Below are 21,683 nucleotides of genomic sequence, written 5' to 3' on the forward strand. Positions count from 1 at the left end.
ATTGTATCCATGGCACGGATTAGATCGGTTACTATTTCCATTATCATCAGATAGTTGTTCGTTCGGGTTCCTACCCTCAGCAGGTTGTAATTGGTTCTGACCTGGTTCAGAACTGACGGGTCTATGCCGGATGTACTGCAACATTTCTTCATCGTTTCCGTTTTCACTCTCGTTGGTCGTTTCCTTGTGGGGATCTTCCCTACGTATCATGCGTCGTTTATCGGTTCTTATGGGGATGTGACATGGTTTTATCCTATCCACATGAACTGAGATTCGGTCACGGCGCGAATTTCCTTCTAACTCGACTGTTACTGGACCCAGCATACGAGAAATGCGGAACGGACCTAGATATTTTGCGGAAAATTTTCCATGCTTTCTTCCGGAGCCTTTCCGAAGCAGCCACACTCTCTGACCTATGTTCCATGCACTATAGTTACGGTTGCGGTTGATCCGATCTCTATTCTGGGAGTTCTTAACTCTCCCTGATGCAAAGGCACTGTCACGAATAGCATTTAATCTAGTGATCCATTTATTCCTAATGTTTTCATCATGGCCGCTCATTTTATCCCCATTTGGGAAGGACCAAGGAAGACGAGGATCATAACCGTATAACAAGAAAGAAGGTGATTCACTAGTATACGCGTGGATTGTATTATTGTAAGCAAAAATAGCAGGACTGACAAACGCATCCCAATCCCGGTTGTTTCCCTTAGAGATGCGAGAAATAACACCACAAATAGATTTGTTAAATCTCTCGCAAACAGAGTTCGAACAGGGGCGATAAGCAGTGGTAGTGTTATGATTTATCTGTAATAATTTGCACGCATCCTGAAAGAGCTTAGAAGTAAAGTTGCTGCCACGGTCAGATATAATAACCTCTGGGCAACCGTAGCGGCATATGACATGATCGAAGATCGCATCGCTTACGGATTCAGCAGATTGATTACTCATCGGAATAATTTCGGCGTACCTTGTGAACACGTCGATAATAGTAAACAAATACCTATTCCCTTGCCGAGTTACGCGAAGAGGGCCGACAATATCAACGGCTATCTTTTGGAAAGGATACTCAGCGCTTTCGGTTTCCTGAAAGGGAGCGCGTTGGCGGTGAAGGTTAAATCTTTGGCAAGTTGTGCAGGTTTTAATGTAACGACGGACTTGGGTTCTTAAGTCACGGATGTGGTAATTTCGGTCAATAAGATCGCAGGTCTTTTCAGAGCCAAAATGCCCAGCTACATCTGAGTCATGGAACCTTTTAATAACTTCGTTTACCATGCTAATCCCCACGCATGGGCGTTTCCAATGGCGCAGACCGTAACGGTCTGGCTTCACATGCATTAAAACATCACCCTCCAATTGATATTCCGGTTGTATAACCCCAAAATTTTCCGAATTGTGATTGGTTTGTTTCGTGCGATGATCTTTAAATTTCTTTAAAAATTCATCCTCATTTTGTGACTCAATTATCCTCTGCCAAAAGTTACTATTAGTAGTACACATGTTACAATTAGGGGAGTTTTCCACATCCTTGGATATCATTTCGGGACGGGAGAGCCAGTCGGCAACAGGGTTTAGTTTCCCTTTTACATGGCAAATGGTGTAATTATAGTCAGAAAGCTCCATAGACCACCGCATCAGCCTCCTGTTGTGGTTTTTCATAGTTTTTAAGTATGCCAAAGGTTTATGGTCGGAGTAAACCTTTACGTCTTGACCTAAGACAATAGGTTTAAAGTGGCGAAAAGATAAAATTATGGAGAGACACTCTTTTTCGATTGTTGAGTATCTTGTCTCTGCCCCGTGGAACTTCCTGCTAAAGTAACTGATTGGTGCAAATTTACCCTCCCTGAGCTGGCCTAATACTGCGCCAGCTGACCAATCAGAAGCATCCGTGTACATGAGGAATGGACTCGAAAAATCAGGATGGATTAAAATAGGGGGTCTTGTAAGTATGCCTTTAAACTTCTCAAAGCTCTCATTGCACTGTGTGTCCCAATTAAACCTCTTTCCCTTTTTTGTTAACTCGGTTAGGGGTAGGGCAATTTTTGCAAAATTCGGTATAAATTCACGGAAAAAACCGACCATACCCAGAAAACTTCGTACCCCCTTTATATTAGTTGGTGGGCTGACTTCATTAATTGCACGAACATTCTTAGGGTCTGGGAGGATACCATCCTTGTTTATAACGTGGCCTAAATAGCAAACTTCTTTCATAATGAATTTACTTTTCTGAGGGTGAAGCTTTAAGTTAGCGTTATGTAATATCCCTATGACATTATCTAACAAATCCAAATGCTCGTCAATGGTCTTCGAGAACAGTACGATGTCGTCTTGGAAGACGAAGCAATTGATGCTCACGAACTTCCCAAGGAGTTTAGACATTACATACTGAAAATAACGCCCGCTGTTCTTTGCCCCCTGAGGTAAGCGACACATTTGGTACTTCCCCCAAGGGGTTGAGAAAGCAAAAATGTGACGAACAGATGGATGCAAAGGGATTTGAAAATATCCCGACTTCAAATCGAGGACCGAGAAAAATTTACTGCCATGAAACCTGCTGAGTATCTCGTCTACACGCGAGAGGGGGAATTCTTGCGGCTGAGTGACTTCATTTATGCGCCGAAGGTCTAACGTCATACGCAACTCGCCACTTTCCTTTTCAATGACATGAATGGGGGAGTTCCACTCAGAGGAACTCTCTTCTATTATGCCAGCCTCAATATAAGAACGGATCAATTCTCTAAGCTCTTTCAAGTAGCATTCGGGGATACGATACTGGCGAATGTTTATGGGGGTCTGGGATTCAATAACAGGGTGGTGGGTGTAAAGTTTGGTTCCCTTAAGCTCAGCGATGGTAGTGGCAAAACAATTGGGGTATTTACCGAATATATCATGCAATTTTTCTTTAACGCGAGTATCAAGACCTTCAAAATTTGGTAAACTAATGGGGGTGGAGTTTGAGCAGTTAAAATTGGGGCTATTATTGTTCAGACGAATCGGGGTTCTCTCTCTGAAAGCGTTCTTTATCTCATCAATTAAACTAGGAAACCTGGACATTACATCTACGCCTAAAATACCCTCGTAATCCAAGTTCTCGGGGAACCGGATACATGCTACATTTATAGGGTGTGATTGATCACGGAATTTGACAGTGGCATTGAGAAGATATTGACAGGTGTTTACTTCACCACTAATGCCTCTCACACCAAAGTTAACGTCATCTACCCTTAACCCCTCTAACATCTTATTAGGGATCGTTTCAAGTGCAATTAGGTCATAGAGTGAGTTCTCTGCTCCGGTATCCAGTAAAAATTTTATCCTGCGGCCAAAGATCTGGCCTTCAATGAGGGGGAGCCCTCTTCTTGACACAATCACTCCGGGGGTCAGATTGATTATAGAATCGGAAGCACGGCACTGACCTTCACCATACCCCGTTACTAGTTTAAATCCTTTTTTGTGCGTGTTGGGCAGTTTCGGGCGAGGTGGTTCAGTTCTCCACAAAGAAAACATGCACGAGGACGAGGAGCACTACTATGTCTCTCTTGTGCGGCTATTAAACGGTTTACCGCCTCAGTTAGAGCTCTGACTTCGTCTTTTAGAGTCTTATTGCAGTCGTCGGTCTTTGTATCGTCTGCAACTATATCATTATCATGGTGCTGATTACTTGGGGACGGTTGTACCGCTAAATTAATATTCCTTCTTTCGCTATGATTTCCGCATTCAATCTCGATCTGCTCTTCCGCTTCCGCGAAATCAAAGGCTTCTTCTAAAGTTTTAGGTTTGAGCCTTAAAACGTTGGCTCTCATGCGAGCATTGAGTCCTTTTATGAATCGTTCTGCGATTACATTGTCCCTCAATGGAGCCATATTATAATTGCTTTTAATAGTACGAGCAAAGATTGTTTTTGTGCGGACAATATAATCAGTAACCGACTCATTCATGCCTTGCTTGATATTCATGAGTTGGTCAATGATGTTTTTTTCCTTTGTAGCCTTCTTTTCAAAACATTTAATGAGATCACGTTTGATGTCATTGTAAGAAGATGGGTACTGTTCCAATAGACAGAAAAATGTGTCTAACGGTTCCCCCTTTAGCTTCGCTTGCAAAACAGCTACCTTTACTTCATCCCGCCATTCCGCGAGTCTAGATACATTATCAATAGTCTTGAAGAATTGATCTATGTTGACTGAATCGCTCTGAGTGTTTGAAAAGGTGGGGATCATCCCCAGAAATCCAGTCACAACCAGGGGGGGATTAGACACAGCCCCCTCAGCCGACATCGTGCTTTCAGCAGGATTCATATCCATAACACAATATCTATTATAACCGTATACAATTAAGGACCCGACAATTAATTATACGCTAATCCGCAAGGGGAATAGAGATGAATTAACAGCTTGAGTAAACCGTTAAAGCTGGCATCCTGTCGCGGACGCTATTGTGAAGATCGCGAATACCGTTAACAAAGAGACACAATTTTTACAATATAAAGGTCTTTTATTCGCGTACAGAGTACAGGAAATATTTTTAAGATGCCAGCTATTATCTCTATCCCTGGACAATATATCTTAATATTAACAACATAGACTCAACAAACAAAATTAAATAATTCGACAATTCCTTACTTTTAATAACTATTCTACTAATAAACTATACACTCAAATCTTAGGGCTAAACTTACGGCTAATGATTATATACTAAAAGTGAAAACTAGATTTTAGACAAGACAGAAACTAAGAGATAAAGGTGAAAGACAAAGGAAGTTGGGTACCCAAATGTTTCCGGCGTGTTTCACGGGGAATGAAAAGTTCTTTCCGACGGACTTTCTGATTTCACTAGACACTTTAGAACGAATGAAAGCAACCTTCCCAGTATTCGTTCTCCTCCGTTTTCTTTTCTCTTCCTAAAGTTCGTTCTGGTTTCCACTCGGTTCCAATACCTCCAAGAGCTTGCTTCACACGTCCTTTTCCGTCTCGTACTCTCTACCAGAATGCCCTCCTGTACCCCTTTTTACCCTGAGGGTCACATCTTCCCCTTTTGTTTCACAGGGGTCCCCCGCTGTTCCACCGTTAAACAAAAGAGGGAAGAAACTTCCAGAAAGACAATAGAAAAGGAAGACAAAGGAAAATATATAAAGAAAATATGAATTATAACTATACAATTATGGCTTGTAGCCACACTTTCTTGTAGGTGCCAATTACTTCCCTGGTTCTACAACAGGTGGTTTAAAAGTTATAGAGATGTACTGACTTTCTTTTGAACCCTATACATTCTTGCCTATATATATTATTTATTTATTTTACCTTCTCTTTATCAGTATGTAGTAATTGCACAATGGAAAGATGTTTAACACTTAAAATAATGTCATTGCCCCTAGCATAATGACCAGGAGAGAAGCTACCTGTATGCCAGTTACTATGCTTATCTTTCCTTTAGTTGTCTGGCAAGTGTGTAACCAAAATTTTGTTTATGGGTGCCAAGTTAGAGCTGACAGAATAACCAATTGGAATGAATGAAGAAATATAATGTTTCTCATTATTAAAAAATGATTCTATTTGTGAAAGTGTTTTATTGAAAAATTACAAATTTATTTAACTAAATATTTATAATATAAATTTGATGGCCAAGGTAATGGTTAAGGCATCAGTCTATGCAACAGTGACCCAGAATCAAATCTTAGTAAGCAATCTCAGGAATTTTTCATGGCATAGAAAAAAAGCCCTCTTAGTGCTAATAGGGCAAAGAGTGTCAAAAACAGAGAAAATAATGCCAATGAATTTAATAATTTTATGCAAAATGGAAAACTTTTGATTAAGGATGCACCGATAAGCAAAATGACCAATTACCGATTAATTGGCCGATTAGTGTTAATAATTTATTGCATTAATAGTGTGAGATCGTGGAGTTAATTATACAGTTAATTATAATGTGGAAAAACCCATTTTTCTCCACCTGGTATTTCCATCTCCCTCAGGTCAGGTAAACAAGAGATAATTGAATATCCTCGCAAAATCAACAATCTCTTCCTTTGTTTCTAAAATAAATCTCAACACTTAATTGTTGACGCATGGAAACTTCGACATTGTTTAAAAAGCTGAAGTGTTTCTGTGTTTAACAGAAACAAAATATATTTCTTTAACCGCTGATATTTGGACAGCAACTACAAACAATTTTCCTTTTTTAAGTGTAGCAGCCCACTGGTTGAATGATGATTTTCAACAGGAGAGAGCTGTTTTCCAAATTGTTTCCTTTGAAGGTTCCCACACAGCTACACGAATCAGTGAACAGTTCAAAATTGTTCTTGAACAGTATAAGTTGACAAGTGATAAGATATTCTTAGTACTAAGAGATTCTGCAGCAAATCTGGTAGCTTGAATTAGGAATTGCAACTTAGAAGCATTATCATGCTTTATATATATGCTGCAGCTGACACTAAACGAATGCATATTTTCTGAACAAGATGTGAAAACTATAATCACAGTTAATAGAAATATTGTCACACATGTTAATCATTCTGCTGTAGCTGTAATCAAATTGGAAAATTTGCAAGAAAAGTTAGGTTTGCAGAAACACAAATTAATTCAAGATGTTCCTACTTGCTGGAATTCTACATACTACATGTTGGAACAGCAAAAGGCCTTTGTCACATATACTATAAATAATAAAATTCTTACGTTGAGCCCATATCAGTGGTCTCTCGTTGAAAAAATTGTTCTACTTGTAAAACCACTCAAAGAAATTACTGTGAAAAGCCAGCAAACGAGAAGCCACTTCATCTTCAATAATTCTCACAATAGAGACTGAAATTATTCTTATCAAAAGCAAAGATCAGTAGTTCCTTTAGTGGATTAATACCACAACAGAAGAACTAGAAAATTCAATAAAAAAAAGATTTACAGCATATATAGAAAACAAATCTTTATGCTTGTCATTTTTATTAGATTCAAAATGAAATTTCAAAAAGAGGATATGCTAGAGGAAATCTCAATAAGAATTAAATTCTGAAGCTTCTACTTCTGGAGGTGATCAAGATGGAGGTGAATCTCTAAGTTTTTCTGATTTATTTGATGAATTAGCTTCTGGTAAACAAAAGAATGAAGAATAGCATGTTTTTAAAAAGAAAGAAAAAAAACGAAAGAGACGAACAAACGTTTCGATCAAGAATTAGAAACATATTTATATTTACCCTTTAAACAAAGACATAGTGACCTATTTTTGTGGTGGAAAAGTTTAAAAGAACTTTTTCCTAATTTGAGCAAACTAGCTATGAAATATTTAAGTGCCCCAGTATCTTCCATTGAAAGTGAAAAAATTTTCAGTACTGGAGACATTAACATTTATGAGCTGGCAAAAAATAGGTTATGCCCTGAAAATGGTGAATTCTCATGTTTTTGCATTACAATTTAAGGGTACACTTTTACAGTTTGAATATTAAATTTTTATTTGTTTTATAAGTTTAAAGTTTAAACTTATAAAACAAATAAAAATTTAATTTCTCTTCTTAACATATTCAATACTCTCTTTTTTATTTAAAGTTTATACTTTATACAGTATTATACGTTATATTATACTTATAATATGTATCGATGAAAGGAATAATTTGAATTGTAAAATTTTTTTAATGTTCAGTTTGTCATGTAATAAATAATAAATATATAATAGAAATTTATTAGGTTTTATTACTAGCATTGTACGTAACATTCTAACAAAAATACCAAAATGTAAAATTGGCTGATTATCAAAACCAATTAATCGGGGAAATGGCCGATACCGATTAATCAGCTAAGTGACCGATTACTGATTACTTACCGATTAATCGGTGCATCCTTACTTTTGATGTCAGAAAATTTTTAAGAAATACTTCAAAAATTTTAAATTTATCATTTTACAGTTTATTAATAATTACATTTATATTTTATAATAGGTTTGGGGAGATGCAGCAGTGCAAATATTTTTTGCTTTAAGTCCTGCTTGGGGTGGATTGATAACTCTTTCATCTTATAATAAGTTTCACAATAACTGTTACAAGTAAGTGAAGTGATTTTTATATAAACTATAAATATGAATTATTTTCAGATTTAGGAACATATATGATAATTTTTATAAAACAGTAAAAAAATGTATCAATGACACCATTTTAAAATGTTTTCAAAGCAGAATTTACAGGTGTAGTTTTATTCTAATCAGTTGCATTTGACAATTTCAACTTAAATCATAACACTTGAGTTAAATAAAGAAAAACTGGTTTGATGTTTGGTGATAATTAGCCCTGTACATTTGTCATCTGAATCTTTCTGGAAATCTTGCTGGAAATTCTGTAGCTGAAAAATGGTTAGATTTAAGTATTCTACTTTATTTTTATTAAAAAGTAATATTTATTCTAAACGTAAAACATCGGTAATGTATATTTCTAAATACAATACAGTAAAACCTGTGTAAATTGCACCATATCAAATTTTTTTCCCAATTTTTAAAGTTTATCAGATAAAAATAAATGTAAATGACACACCATTACATGAGTAAAAAAATTTTGAAAACAAAAAATCAGTATCTTTACTGTCAGGAATTATAACTGTATCATAGTAATACAGAGAACAAGTTATTTAATAAAATATTAAATTTTTATTATAATTATCTATTTCAATAAGAGATTAACCTTTCAACGGTGGACTAGTCAAACAGGTTTCTACTCCAGGTTGTGGAGTATAAACGTCGAAAATTTAAAAAGTATTTTTTGAATCATTATTTCTCATTACTTTATCGAAAAAGGATTTTGTAAACTGTTATGTCTGGTAAAGTAAAGTCTTTTTTTATTGTTACATAATTCATTTTTTATCTGAATTATTTTCTGTGGTAGTTATAGGCTAGTTTTTGGCGATACCCCTCGATGACCTTGGACGACTATACTCGTCTCTCACCACTGCCACATGATCGCCCTTGGCGACTATTAGTCTAGTGATGTGCCGGATATCTGTATCCGTATCCGTATCCGCGGATATCCGAGGGAAAAAAAGATCCGTATCCGTATCCGTTACTTTTAACGGATCTTTTATCTTAATGAATTTCATTACTTATATGAAATTTTAAAGATAGGTAGCAATAGCACATTCGCCGTTTACTATCGTAAAATATTTCCATATTACACTACTAAACTTTTTTTGTCGACATTGTTTTTATTTTAATTTAACTCAACACTCTCCAAAAACACAAACGTAATTTACACTATCTCGTGTCACACTAGCCACAAACCAGTGTTTCCCAACATGGGGCCTACGCCCCACAGGGGGAAATTGGATTGCTAAGGAGGGCAATTTGAAAATGGACTTGTCCAGAGTTTAAGTTAACCTTATAGCCACTGTATATGTTAGGGAGACATAAGAATTTTAGAAAGGCTTAGGTGGGGCATAGCACAAAAAAGGTTGGAAAACACTGCACTAAATTATTGTGGCGGTACGCTATATTTTTGTAAATATTAATTTTAGTTTAGTTTCGTTTCTTCTTTCTACCCTTTGTTCTATTCTATTTTCTTCTAGAACTTTCTTATCTATTCCCTGTCCCTTGGGTGGGATGAGCAGTTCCTAGAAATTTGAGGAGCCGGAGAAAAAAGAGAAGTGATGTAGCAGGTCATTCGTAAACCGGACGGCAGAGTGTACGGACGAGATGAGAATACTGGGAGTCGTATTCTCAATGACCGGATAGTTCAGAAATAAGTTCAGAAAAAAGATCATGTTTTAAGGTCGTATTGACGACTGTGGAAGAAAAAAATCCTAATTATTGTAGAAGAGAAGTGGCCAGTTATAGGAGAAGGACGTGTGTTATCCCACCCAATAGTACGCATAAAGAAACAAGCCGAAAAAAGGGACGGAACCCTCGATATCCCTATTTCTATCTTATCTACCATTTTTTCTGTCATCTTAATTCTATCCATTTTTCTGTTATTAGTGTTAAGTTAGTGTTTAAGGTTAGTTTTAAGGTTGGTTATATCATAGCGATCGGGATCTGTATTGTACACGTGCTTTGGATACAGCGAACTATTATTATCGCTGTAATTTCGCATGCTACTGTTTGTACCGTGAAGTTGGAATCCCCCGAAATAGAATCTGTATAAAGATGCGAAATAGCTTAATTGGAAAATTACATCAACTTTTGTTACTTTATCCTGTCTGCCTTTGTGGTGAATTCTAATTTAGCATGCTTTCACACTATAAACAAAAACACGCGCAGTGCAAGTCAAAACACATTGCGTTACTTACGCAAAGCGTCAACTATCGGTTCAAGGTCACACGCACCGGTGCCGACTGAGTACGAAAGTAGAGATCCGTATCTGTATCCGCGGATCTAGACACTAATGATCCATATCCGTATTCGTATCCGCGGATATATATTTTTAACGATTCGGCACATCACTAGCAACTATATTCATTGGTCACTATGACATGTGCCTAACATCTATCTCTAATACCAAATTACTTAAAATCTAATTATTAATAGTAGCAAAAAATAGCCTGATACATTGTGGTGATCATTTTGCTTTGATTTGAGGAGGCCACTAAGCCATTCTTCTTGAGAAGAAAATCGATTAAGTCAGTCACCGATTACATCCACAAGTAGTGTTGTTGTGCTGAAGGAATGATACCAGACAGCAAAGGAGTCCAACGGTCATTGTCACGAGGTCATTTTACAGAAATATATACAAGGGTTACAATTACATCGACTGTGGAAACAATGTTCGGAGTGCACAGTGAGGTGAAAGTCTAAACAGAAGCATGTTAACCCAGAAAAGAGAAAAGTGAGTTAGCCCTAGTCCTGACATCACATCAAGCACCATGTTGCTAACTGCCACAGATTAATAGCATCAGGTTTTGAGATGATTATATGAGAACAAGTTATTTTGTGATCTGGCTTCTTGAGGAATTGTTAATATTGTTAACAATTAATGAATCAAACTGTAGATGAATAGTAAGTACTAGTGAAGTTATAATTATTACTAACAAGGTAAACTGGCAGCATGGTGTTATCTTATTCTCATTAAGCAAAAAATGTAATATCTTGCTTAATGAATGAATGCTTAGTCTCTAGAATCAGATTTTCAAGACTAAACATTTGTTTGCTTCTTCTTCTGGCTAATTTTAATAAAGGTGTTTGTATGTCCCCTTGTCACATGATTTTCATTTCTCCAAAAAGCTTCAAAATTATTCTCAAAATATAGTTTATGCTCTGCAGTGACCATTACATCTGAAGGTGATTTTAATTATTTGTCCAGGAAAATTTCACTTATAATTAAAATTATAAATGGAATTTTCCTCTTTATACCCAAAACCCTTTTCTGTTTCTATTTTGAATAGGTTTCCAGTTTGTAGTAAATTACTCCACTCTGAAGATTTTTCATTTTATTCAGGTTTTACTTTATAAGCAGCAAAAGTCAACATTTTTTACTTATTTTATTAGCCTTGTTCAGATATCAAAAATAATAATTTACATAATTAAGGATAATAATAATATTTATTATTATTTTTATTATTAAAATAAATTTATATTATATTATTTATATTTATATATAAATTTGCTAATAATATTTGTTATTATTAGTAAATTTATGTGTATAGTACTGTAGTTCTATTACTTTTGTATGTTGAATGAACAACTGTATACTTATATACAGTAGAGCATCGATTATCCGACCCCCAATTAACCGTCACATCTGTTAACTGACAGTTCTAGTCGGCAAATTTCAAATGTCCGCTAGTGATGTGGCATTACAATATTTGGCTATGTCTTGGCTACTTTAATATTATTTTTGTTAAATTTTTGCGTGTTTTAGCTGGCATCAATGGCTCGACCATTGAAGGGAGGCCAGTATTTAAACGAGACTCAATTTTCTAATTATGAGTGGTTGTTTTGTGAGCAATAAAATAATTTTAAAATAATCTTTAATGATACAATAGTGACGTTTATTATTTTAAAAAAAAAATTTGTTAGGCTAAACATTGATGAAAATTCAACGCGAAGTTGGTTAATAGCGATATACTAATAAACTAATTACATGGGATATACTATCCTAATATACTATACTAATAATGTATTTTTTCCCTTCTTTTCGGTTATCCGACCAACCTGAGTCCCCAATTGAGTCGGATAATCTATGCTCTACTATAGTTTGTTTTGTAAAATAAAATTAATTTATAAGTAGGTATATTGGTGTTGAAACTTATAAGTTTCACAAATTCAAAATAAAACATTTAATAAGTACTTCTGCTTGTTACATTCAAGCTTCTTCAGCATGTTATGAAACTTAAAATATATTTTTAAAATAATATGCCAGATGACTGCCAGACCAAATTTGTTTTGTAAAGTAAAAAATAATAACCTTATTGTTATAGACTATACTACACTTACTGCATCAAGTGTAGTTTAANGGGGCGACGATTCGTTAGAGGTTGAGAAAAACTGATCTAGGTCAATGCACTTTTTAGTATTGATGATGTATATTTGATCCTATATATATGTTATTTGCACTATTGTAATAAAAGTAGACTATAATAATCGATTATTACCCTATTATATAAACGAATATATACTTATTATTTACGTATTTACGAAAGTACTGCAAAAACAGGAAGTAATGTGTTTCCTGATACATTCTTTGACTGGAAGCTTTTGATAAGACATCTTTCAGTCTAAGTCAGGGGTCGGCAACCTGCGGCTCGCGAGCCAGATGCGGCTCTTTAGTTCCATACGCAAATATTATTTATTTTATTAAAAAAACATTTAAAAATCGTTCTGAATCGATTAACGAGGATTCTGCACCGATTCTATCTCTCAGCCACTTGTACTCGCTTTTCATCGCACCACTCCCCCGTGACACATGTCGTCACTGTCGTCAGTCCGTCGGAAGCTCTCGAATGACGCCGTCGTCGGATGTTTCTATGAGGTTTAATTCGCTTTCGACGCAAGACAATTCTGAATAAATAGATTAGTTTTTTTTTATCAGAAAACTTTATTTATGCGAGTACTATTTATTGTTGGCAAGAAAAAATTTTGTGGCTCTTTAAAAACGTTTAAATTTTGTAAATTGTAATTTTTGGCTCTTCCGGCTCAAAAGGTTGCCGATCCCTACACTAGACCAATAACAACTCTAATCTTCTTGGCTTTGCTTTTGCAGTAAGTCCAAGTGTAAGATGATACCCAAAAATGTCTGTCTTTTATTTCTCTTATCTAGAGTAACTAGATTTTTTTTAGCAAATCTGGCACATGTCAGTTGTTACTTTTTAGGGTACAGTAGCAGCCTATGTGTATAAGTACTGTCAAATAACTGTACAGTACAGTACATGTGCATGACTGAGACCTAAACATTTTAATTTTGATTGAGCTCATTCACTTCAATCAGAGAGCTTTCCTCCAATAAGGTTTATAACTATTTACTTTTGGTGCTTTTTAGCTATATTTTTTGTCCACATTTTAAAATTTGGCTGCTTTTTCACATTTCCTCAAAAAATTTGTTACTTTATAAAAAATTACCCGCAACCTTGAAGACATTAAACACATCCTCTGGTGGAAAAACTGACAACTACAATAGTATAGTAACCACAAGAAAACAAAAAAACAGGGATAAATGAGGATGGGTCTCCTTTCCAGAGACAAAACTGGGGACACTTCCTTGTTGGGGACAGAGGGTCAAAAACAGGGACACTCCCAGGAAATCGGGGACAGATCGGGGGACAGGAAATCAGGGACCTATCTTATCTCATAAAATACAGCTTGTTTTTGGGATTGCAAGATTGGTCTACAAGTAGCAGATTGAGATATTTGTAGGGCTCTAGACTACAGTGATACCCCGAACTTACGCGATAGGTGGGACCGAGCGATAACCGCATAAGTCGAATTCGCATAAGTCGGGGTATAATTTCGCAATTTGTCTAAAATCCAAGTCGGATGTATGTAAGATAATAAATGTTCTCGTTAATCTTATCTCGTCTTTTGATTCATTCACGGTTACAAGAAATCACCACGTAGAGTCTCTCGAGTCTCTGTAGATATAACAAACACAGAATTAAATAACACAAAATAAATTGTAGCTATGTGTCGATTCCTCGTGACACATCCGAACATGTAAGCCTAAGAATAGTGTGGGGGGAGTGAGTAATCAAGAGCTGCGTGGCGCTCAAACAAAAGACGAATCGACGAGATTTGAAAATCGCGTAACTCTGGGTTCGCGTAAGTCGGGGTAGCATAAGTCGAGGTATTACTGTACTACATTTGGGTGACTTACTACTTTTTAGGCCACTTTAAAAATAATTTTCACACATTTCAAGAAATTCTGCTTTACTATAAAACATCAACAGCACACTGATATATAACAACTAACCTCTAAAAACCAATACTGGTGCGTTTTCTCCAAAAAAATATACAATATCACAAACGTTTTCGAACATAAAGTTTTTCCTCAGGTGAGAAACGGATGAAAAATTGAATAAAATTTGATGGAACACTTTCTGAAAGAGCTCCGTAAAACGATTCGAAAAAACCTCGTGTGGTTGACGACATCGTTGCGCATGCGCCTTCCTCAGAAGTAAAAAATCTCTCTATTAACATCCATCATATATAAATGCTTGCCACGCTACGGATAAAGATAACTCCTCCTTACTGTTAATACACTTATTATTTTGGGCAGTTTTGTATATATAAATCGCCTCCATCCACCTGTTTTTCGTTTGTTTCTCACCTGAGGAAGAACTTTTTGTTCGAAAACGTTTGTGATATTGTATATTTTTTTGGAGAAAATGCACCGGTATTGGTGTTTAGAAGTTAGTTGTTATTCTGCTTTACTTTTTGTAAAACCTATCTGGCAACCTGTGAGATTCTCACTGGACACATGCTTTTTACCTGCACTTTATTTCTATTACAGTCAAACCTCTGGTTTCAAATGCCTCACTTTTCAAACAGTTCAGTTCATGAACAAAATTTTGAACTCATATTTGCCCATACTTGGCAAGAGCTGGCCACAGTTTAGAGCAGTGATTCTCAACAGATTAGAGCAGTGATACTTGTGCTGTGACACTTTAGTGTGCCATGAGATTTTTGAAGTATGCCACCACTGCGAATGTCCATACATAAGCGATGTCAGACAAGTAGTTTAATTGGTTCTATCTTCCTAGAGCACATTTGGAAATTGTAACTGGTGTTACCAGTAACTGCTGGTAGTTACCAAGGCATTTAGAAAATGTGACCCAAATAACCAACTGCATTTAAAAATCACTGTTATGACATCACTGGTTGTCCTGCAGTACTTACCGAAGTAATTGTGTGTGCCACCAAATTTTTAAATTATTAAAAGTGTACTGTGATGAAAAAAAGGTTGAGAATCAGTGGATTAGAGACACACAGATGGTCACCTTTCTATACTTATAATGTTAAAGTCAGTGGTCCAACCAATCAATGACAGGACTACCAATTCAGAAGTTAGTGGATGCCAAGATGTTATGATGCAAACCATTGATAACATTGCCATTTAAATTGGATTTCAATGCACATATGAGAAATATACCATTGCTGTTTTTTGGTACACATTGCAATTGAATCTAAATCAAATTAATTAATAAAAGCCATGTTAATTGACATTCACATATAAATGGCATCCAAGAATTCATTTTTAAATATGCTTAAGTTAAATTAAATAACAAAAATTTATTAATATATTATTATAATAATAATTAATGTATATTAAAAGTGCATAGCCAGTTAATTAAAACTAAAAATAATAATTAAATTTAAAAATAATAAAGTAATAATTAAAACTCTGTCCTCTACACCAAAACTGAAACTAAAATTAATTAATTTATTCATATTAAAATTCAATTCATTTGATTTCAATTTTAAACATAATATTTTGGAAAGTATGGATAAAGTACTTGTTATAAATTTGGAAAACATTACAAATTTCTTATGGGGTCTATCTATCTATCCAGTGGCATCCTCTCTACAGAGGGTTGCATTTGATGAACTATTCCTCTCCATGTTTTTCTATTCCAGGCTTCTCTTAAATCCTTTCCAGTCCAGTCTTTGATGTTATCTCTCCAAGTCTTTCGGGGTCTTCCTCTAGATCTTGTCCCCTCCACCAGTCCCTCAATGACCGTTTTTAGTAGTTGTCCTCCTGATCCTCTAGCCAAATGTCCAGCATATCGTACCTTTCTTTGTTGGATATTTATAAGCAACCTTCTCCTCAAGCCCAGCCTGTCCAAAACTTCCTCATTTGTTATTTTCTCCGTCCAACTTATTCTTTGCATCTTTCTCAAGCACCACATTTCAAATGAGTTAATTCTTTCCATCATTTCATGCGTAAGAGTCCATGCCTCACATCCGTATGTTAGTACACTCCAGATCATTGTCCTTAGGATTTTTATTTTCAGTTTTATGTTAAGGCCTCTGTTTGTTAATATATGATAGATCTGATAAAAGGCAGCTTTTGCTTTATTAATTCTGCTTTTAATTTCCATTTTACATCTATTATCACTTGTTATCCAGCTTCCCAGGTATTCAAACTTTTTAACCCTTTCAAGTTCCTTATTTCCCAGAATGATCTGGAATTCCTCCATATCTTCCTTCTTTGAAACCTTCATTACTTTTGTCTTCTTTTCATTTATTTTCATATGGAATTTCTCCAATCCAGTTTTGAACAGTCGATTCAGAATTTTCTGTAATCCCTCTTTACTTTCACTCAGCAGGACTATGTCGTCAGCGTATCTTATGTTGTTTATTAAGCATCCATTGATTTTCACTCCTTCGTTAAAATCCTCAAGTGCTTCTCGCATCATCCACTCACTGTAAATATTAAATAACAGTGGTGAAAGTCCGCATCCCTGTCTCACTCCTTTTTCCACCCTTATCCAGTTGGATTCTTTCTCATCAATTTTTATTATTGCTTTCTGATTTTTGTATAAAAAGAGAATAATTTTAATTATCCCTTTATCTATTCCAATTTTTTGAAGTATTTCAAATAAAATTGTGTGGTTAACATTGTCAAACGCCTTTTCATAGTCCACAAAGCACAGATAAAGATCTCTGTTTTTTTCAATCATTTTTTCTCCAATAAGCCTAATTAATGTAATGGCCTCTCTAGTTCCTTTGTTCTTTCTAAAACCAAATTGTGTATCATTTAGTTCTGCTTCAATTTTCGGTTCTATTCTTCTATAGATAGTATTAGTTAAAACTTTTGACATATGGCTTATTAAACTTATTATTCTATGTTTGTCGCATTCCAGTGTTCCTGCTATCTTGGGTATAGGTATAAATATTAAATTAGTAAAGTCTGTGGGTAGTTGTTGTTCTGCAAGAATTTTATTAAGAACATGACTTATAATCCTTCTTCCCTCAAAACCCATTGACTTAAGCAATTCTCCATGCAAGCCATCAATTCCAGGTGCCTTCTTATTCTTCAATTTTTTCAAGGCTGCCTCAACTTCATCCTCCAGAAATTTAGGGGTTTCATCATCGTCATATTCCTCTTCCAGTTTACATTCCATGTTATCCTCTGTTTTATAAAGTTTTGTCAAATATTCATTCCATCTTACTAATTGCCTTTCCTTCTGCATTAAAATTTCTCCATTCTCATCCTTTATTGCCCCAATTTTCACTCTTCTTTTCTTTCCTGAGATTAAATTAATGTTTTGATAGACCTTTCTCAGATCTTGAGACACTTCATGTTCTTCTAATTCATGACAGATTCTGTCTAGCCAATCTTCCTTAGCTTTTCTTGCCATACTTTTCACTTGTTTATCGATTGTTCTATATTTTTCTTTAGCATCTAATGTATTTGCGCTTTTCCATCTTCTCCTTTCATCCATTTTCTCCAACACTTCTTTCGTAATCCAAGGTCTTCTTGCTTTTCTTCTCTCCTCTCCCAAAACCTGGTAAGCACTTTCTTTAATTTCCCCTTTCATATTCTCCCAAAGTTCTTCCACATTTCCTTCCAAATTTAAATTTTGAAGTCTATTATTAGTCATACTCTCATATTTTTCCCTAATGTTGTTAATCTTCAAATCATCAATTCTCATTCTTTTATCATTTCTATTTCTTTTTATGTGCTTCAATTTAACTCGGATCACGGAGAGCAAGAGGTTGTGGTCGCTGCCACAATCCGCCCCTGGATATGTTTTTATATTTGTAATTGTGTTCCTGTATCTATGATTAATCAAAATAAAATCTATTTGATTTCTAACTTCGATTCCCCTTGATCCTGGGGCTTTCCACGTATAAAGTCTTCTTTCGTGATGTTTGAACCATGTGTTCATCACAGTCAAGCCCTTTTCCCTACAGAAATCAATCAATCTTTCACCTCTATCATTACGTTCTCCAAGTCCCCAGGGGCCAATAACAATTCCTTCTCTTCCTCTTCCAACTTTTGCATTCATATCCCCCATTATTAGGAGAATATCTCTATTATCTTTTCCTTGAAGACATTGGTTTATTTGCTGATATACTTCCTCTACTTCTTCGTCTGTGTGATCTGTAGTAGGTAGGTATGTTTGGATAATCAACATATCTCTTGGTTTCATCTTGATCCTCAAGGCAATGACTCTATCCGATATTTGCCAATATCCGTCGATTTTACATGATGTTTTCCTATCAAGGATAAATCCAACTCCTCGTTCATGTTCCTTTCCTCCTGAATATATGAATCTGAATCCTTCTTCTGTTTTTATATCGCCTCTTCCTGTCCATCTAACCTCGGAAATACCAAGAATCGATATTCCCAGAATCTTCTTATGGATGAACTCTAAAAGTGTCTTTCTTCCTTTCTGTCCCTTCATACACCAGCAGGAAATAACATTTGTAGCAGAGTCTTTATCTGGAATCTACTTCCCCATCTTGGCATGCAAAATGTTACAAATTATCCTCTGGTGGCAGCAAAACACTTATTAAATTTTATTAAATGTAAAGTACTTGTTGCCGGTCTTGATTGATTTGATTATATTTCATGCAGGCAGTCAGAGTTGAGTCTTTATACCATTTCTTTGTAAAGTGTTGGTTTCAGTTTTGGTTTTTGTTAGAGATGACAGAACATTTTACTTTTAATATATAGAATAGATATAGATAATATTACATTGCATTTGTAGGCATTTTTATGCATGAAATACAGATAAAAAGGTAAAAAAGGCTTTCTTTTGGGTGTCAGAAATGGATTAATCCATTTTATATTGTTTCTTTTATATTGTTTCAGTTTTTGAACAACTTTTGGGAACGAATTAAGTTCAAAAACCAAGTTTGATGGTATTATTATTTATTATTAATTAACAAAAATAGCATTCTGTAAGTAGCTGTATTTTGGTTGCTTAATAAATTACATCAGTTACATGGCATTTGGCATATTTTACAGAAATGTGGAAATCTTGGATAATTCAAAGTCGCGACTATTTCATCCCTTGAATTTCAAAGTAACAAGGATCTCCTAAACTTTCATAAATGTAGGGACTACTATGTTTAAAGTTTATATTAAGATCTAATTAATTTTAACTTTAGTCTGTGAAATGAATTATACTTTTAAGACATAAAATATTTTATTTGGTAAAGTTTATTTATGCATTTCTTAAAATTATAATTAAATTGATTGATACACAAATTTATTAAAACTGTATTTTAAAGGAATTTTATTTTTAATTTTGCAGAGATTCTTTAATTGTTTCTGTTAGCAATATTCTAACCAGTATTTTTGCTGGATTTGTTATATTTTCTGTGATTGGTTATCTTGCACATGAATTAAGAGTTGACGTTGAACACGTGGTCGATCAAGGAGCAGGACTTGCATTTATTGTTTATCCAGAAGTTGTAGCAAGACTTCCCATTGCACCATTATGGGCATTTTTATTCTTTTTCATGTTGTTAACCTTAGGCTTGGATAGTCAGGTAATTTTTTAAATTATTTATTACTTAATAAGTTAAATTTTTATGGACTTTTTTAAATTAAATGACATATTAATTAATAAATTAGTAATACTTAAAGTGGAGACCAAATGTTTTAAAAGAGGAAATAGGAATCAACTACAGTTTACATAATTATGATGATAATTCAAATCAGTCAGATAGCTAGATGTTTAAGGTGGCTAAGAAGCAAAGCATGAAATTCTTTTAGGATCTAACCCAGATCCTTGGGCATGAATGAAAGTGTAAGATTTCACTCTGCTCTGTGATAAATCTTGCATTTATTTTTTGTGTGCCTTTATTAAATGTATTGTGCCAATGCTTGGGTACAGATGGAAGTGACACCGTTCAACAGGTTAACTTGGTTTATTGGAGGTCATCAAATCATAGAAAACAAGAAAAGAGAAACAGGAAGTTTCTCCACATGTTGCAGATAAAAATATATATATAATTTTGCAATTAAGAGTTGATCAGTTGACTTCAACTGGTCTGTCTTCCTCCTTCAGTTGGTCATATTGCCGATGAATAATCTGCATGTTTCCTGGGCAGTTTGAGTGTGCTTGGAACAGAATTTTTTTTGTGTATATATGTATATTGGAATGAACTTTTCATTGCATACTCAAACTGGATGGGTGACAGTCAAAAAGTTCAATCATGTAGATCAGTGGTCCCCAACCCCCGGGCCGCGGACCGGTACCGGTCCGTGGATCAAATGGTACCGAGCCGCCCAAGGAACATTAAATTATCTCCATTTTATTTACTATGGTGTATTTCCTCGGGTTTGTGTGACTTTTAATGGACGACAAAACAACGGAATAAACTGGACATAAGAAACACACTTCGGGTGTCATTGTCTCTTATTACCCCCCAGAGGGAACCGTCTCGTTGCAATGAAACAAGCTCAGTCTTCTCATTGATTTAGCGTTCTAGTGAGTTAAAATGTTAAATCACATTATATTCATTTTTTGGTGTAACTGTATTTTATTTTGAAGGCATGTTTAAATACAATTAAATTAAAATTATTAAATTAAATCAATCTAAAATATAAACAATCAACGTCCCCCCTCAGTGGGCAGCGGTAACATTATGAAACTTTGACCGGTCTGCGGCGATAAAAAGGTTGGGGACCGCTGATGTAGATAGCCAGTCCATGTCTTTCCAATCAGCTACCTACCTTAGGTTGTGCAGATAACTGCCAAAATGTTTTCTTATGGAAATAGATATAAATAGCATCTCTTTACTATCAATTACAGCAGCTCAAAGCCTGTACATAGAATCTGTCAAGATCTCACAAAAAGTTTTCAGCACTCACAGGGAGGAATGAGTAAAAAAATAGCGTAAACAGTAGAATGAATCTAGAATAAAATATTTGCATGAAAGTATTCTGCATTATTGCTTGTATTTAAAATCAAATATGCTTCTTCAGTGTTATTTAATGGATTAAAACTTTTTATAATATGAATACATACAAATGATCAGAAACTAATGGCTAAACAAATAATTAAATCACAATAAGAAGCGTTTCAGAAGTCACATAGTCATTACTGCCATTGCTAACTTTTTATTACACATTTAACAGAAATCAAAACAACATTAATTAACTTGTATTTTTAACAAAGATTTTATTGGTTTATTAATAATAAAAAAATACAGGAATTATTCAAATATTTCATATGCTCAGTATATTAGGGGATATCTTTACCATGTTAAAATAAACATTTGATTTTTAAAACAGGAAAATACATGCAGTGTGTAGCGTCTGTGTAATCCAA

General features: G+C 34.9%; 1 protein-coding gene across 1 annotated transcript in view; it reads left to right on the plus strand.

The window, feature by feature from the left end:
• Window positions 1–21,683, plus strand: part of LOC111630960 (sodium-dependent proline transporter-like) — a 123,914-nt gene that overhangs the window by 70,116 nt on the left and 32,115 nt on the right. The window contains exons 8-9 of the mRNA XM_023375127.1: window positions 7,922–8,025; window positions 19,659–19,896. Coding sequence (XP_023230895.1) covers window positions 7,922–8,025; window positions 19,659–19,896 — 342 coding nt within the window. The remainder of the gene's footprint in view (window positions 1–7,921; window positions 8,026–19,658; window positions 19,897–21,683) is intronic.

The sequence above is a fragment of the Centruroides sculpturatus genome, unplaced genomic scaffold (genome assembly GCF_000671375.1).
Source record: "Centruroides sculpturatus isolate CEXI.00-Female unplaced genomic scaffold, Cexi_2.0 scaffold753, whole genome shotgun sequence".
In the NCBI taxonomy this organism is placed as follows: domain Eukaryota; kingdom Metazoa; phylum Arthropoda; class Arachnida; order Scorpiones; family Buthidae; genus Centruroides; species Centruroides sculpturatus.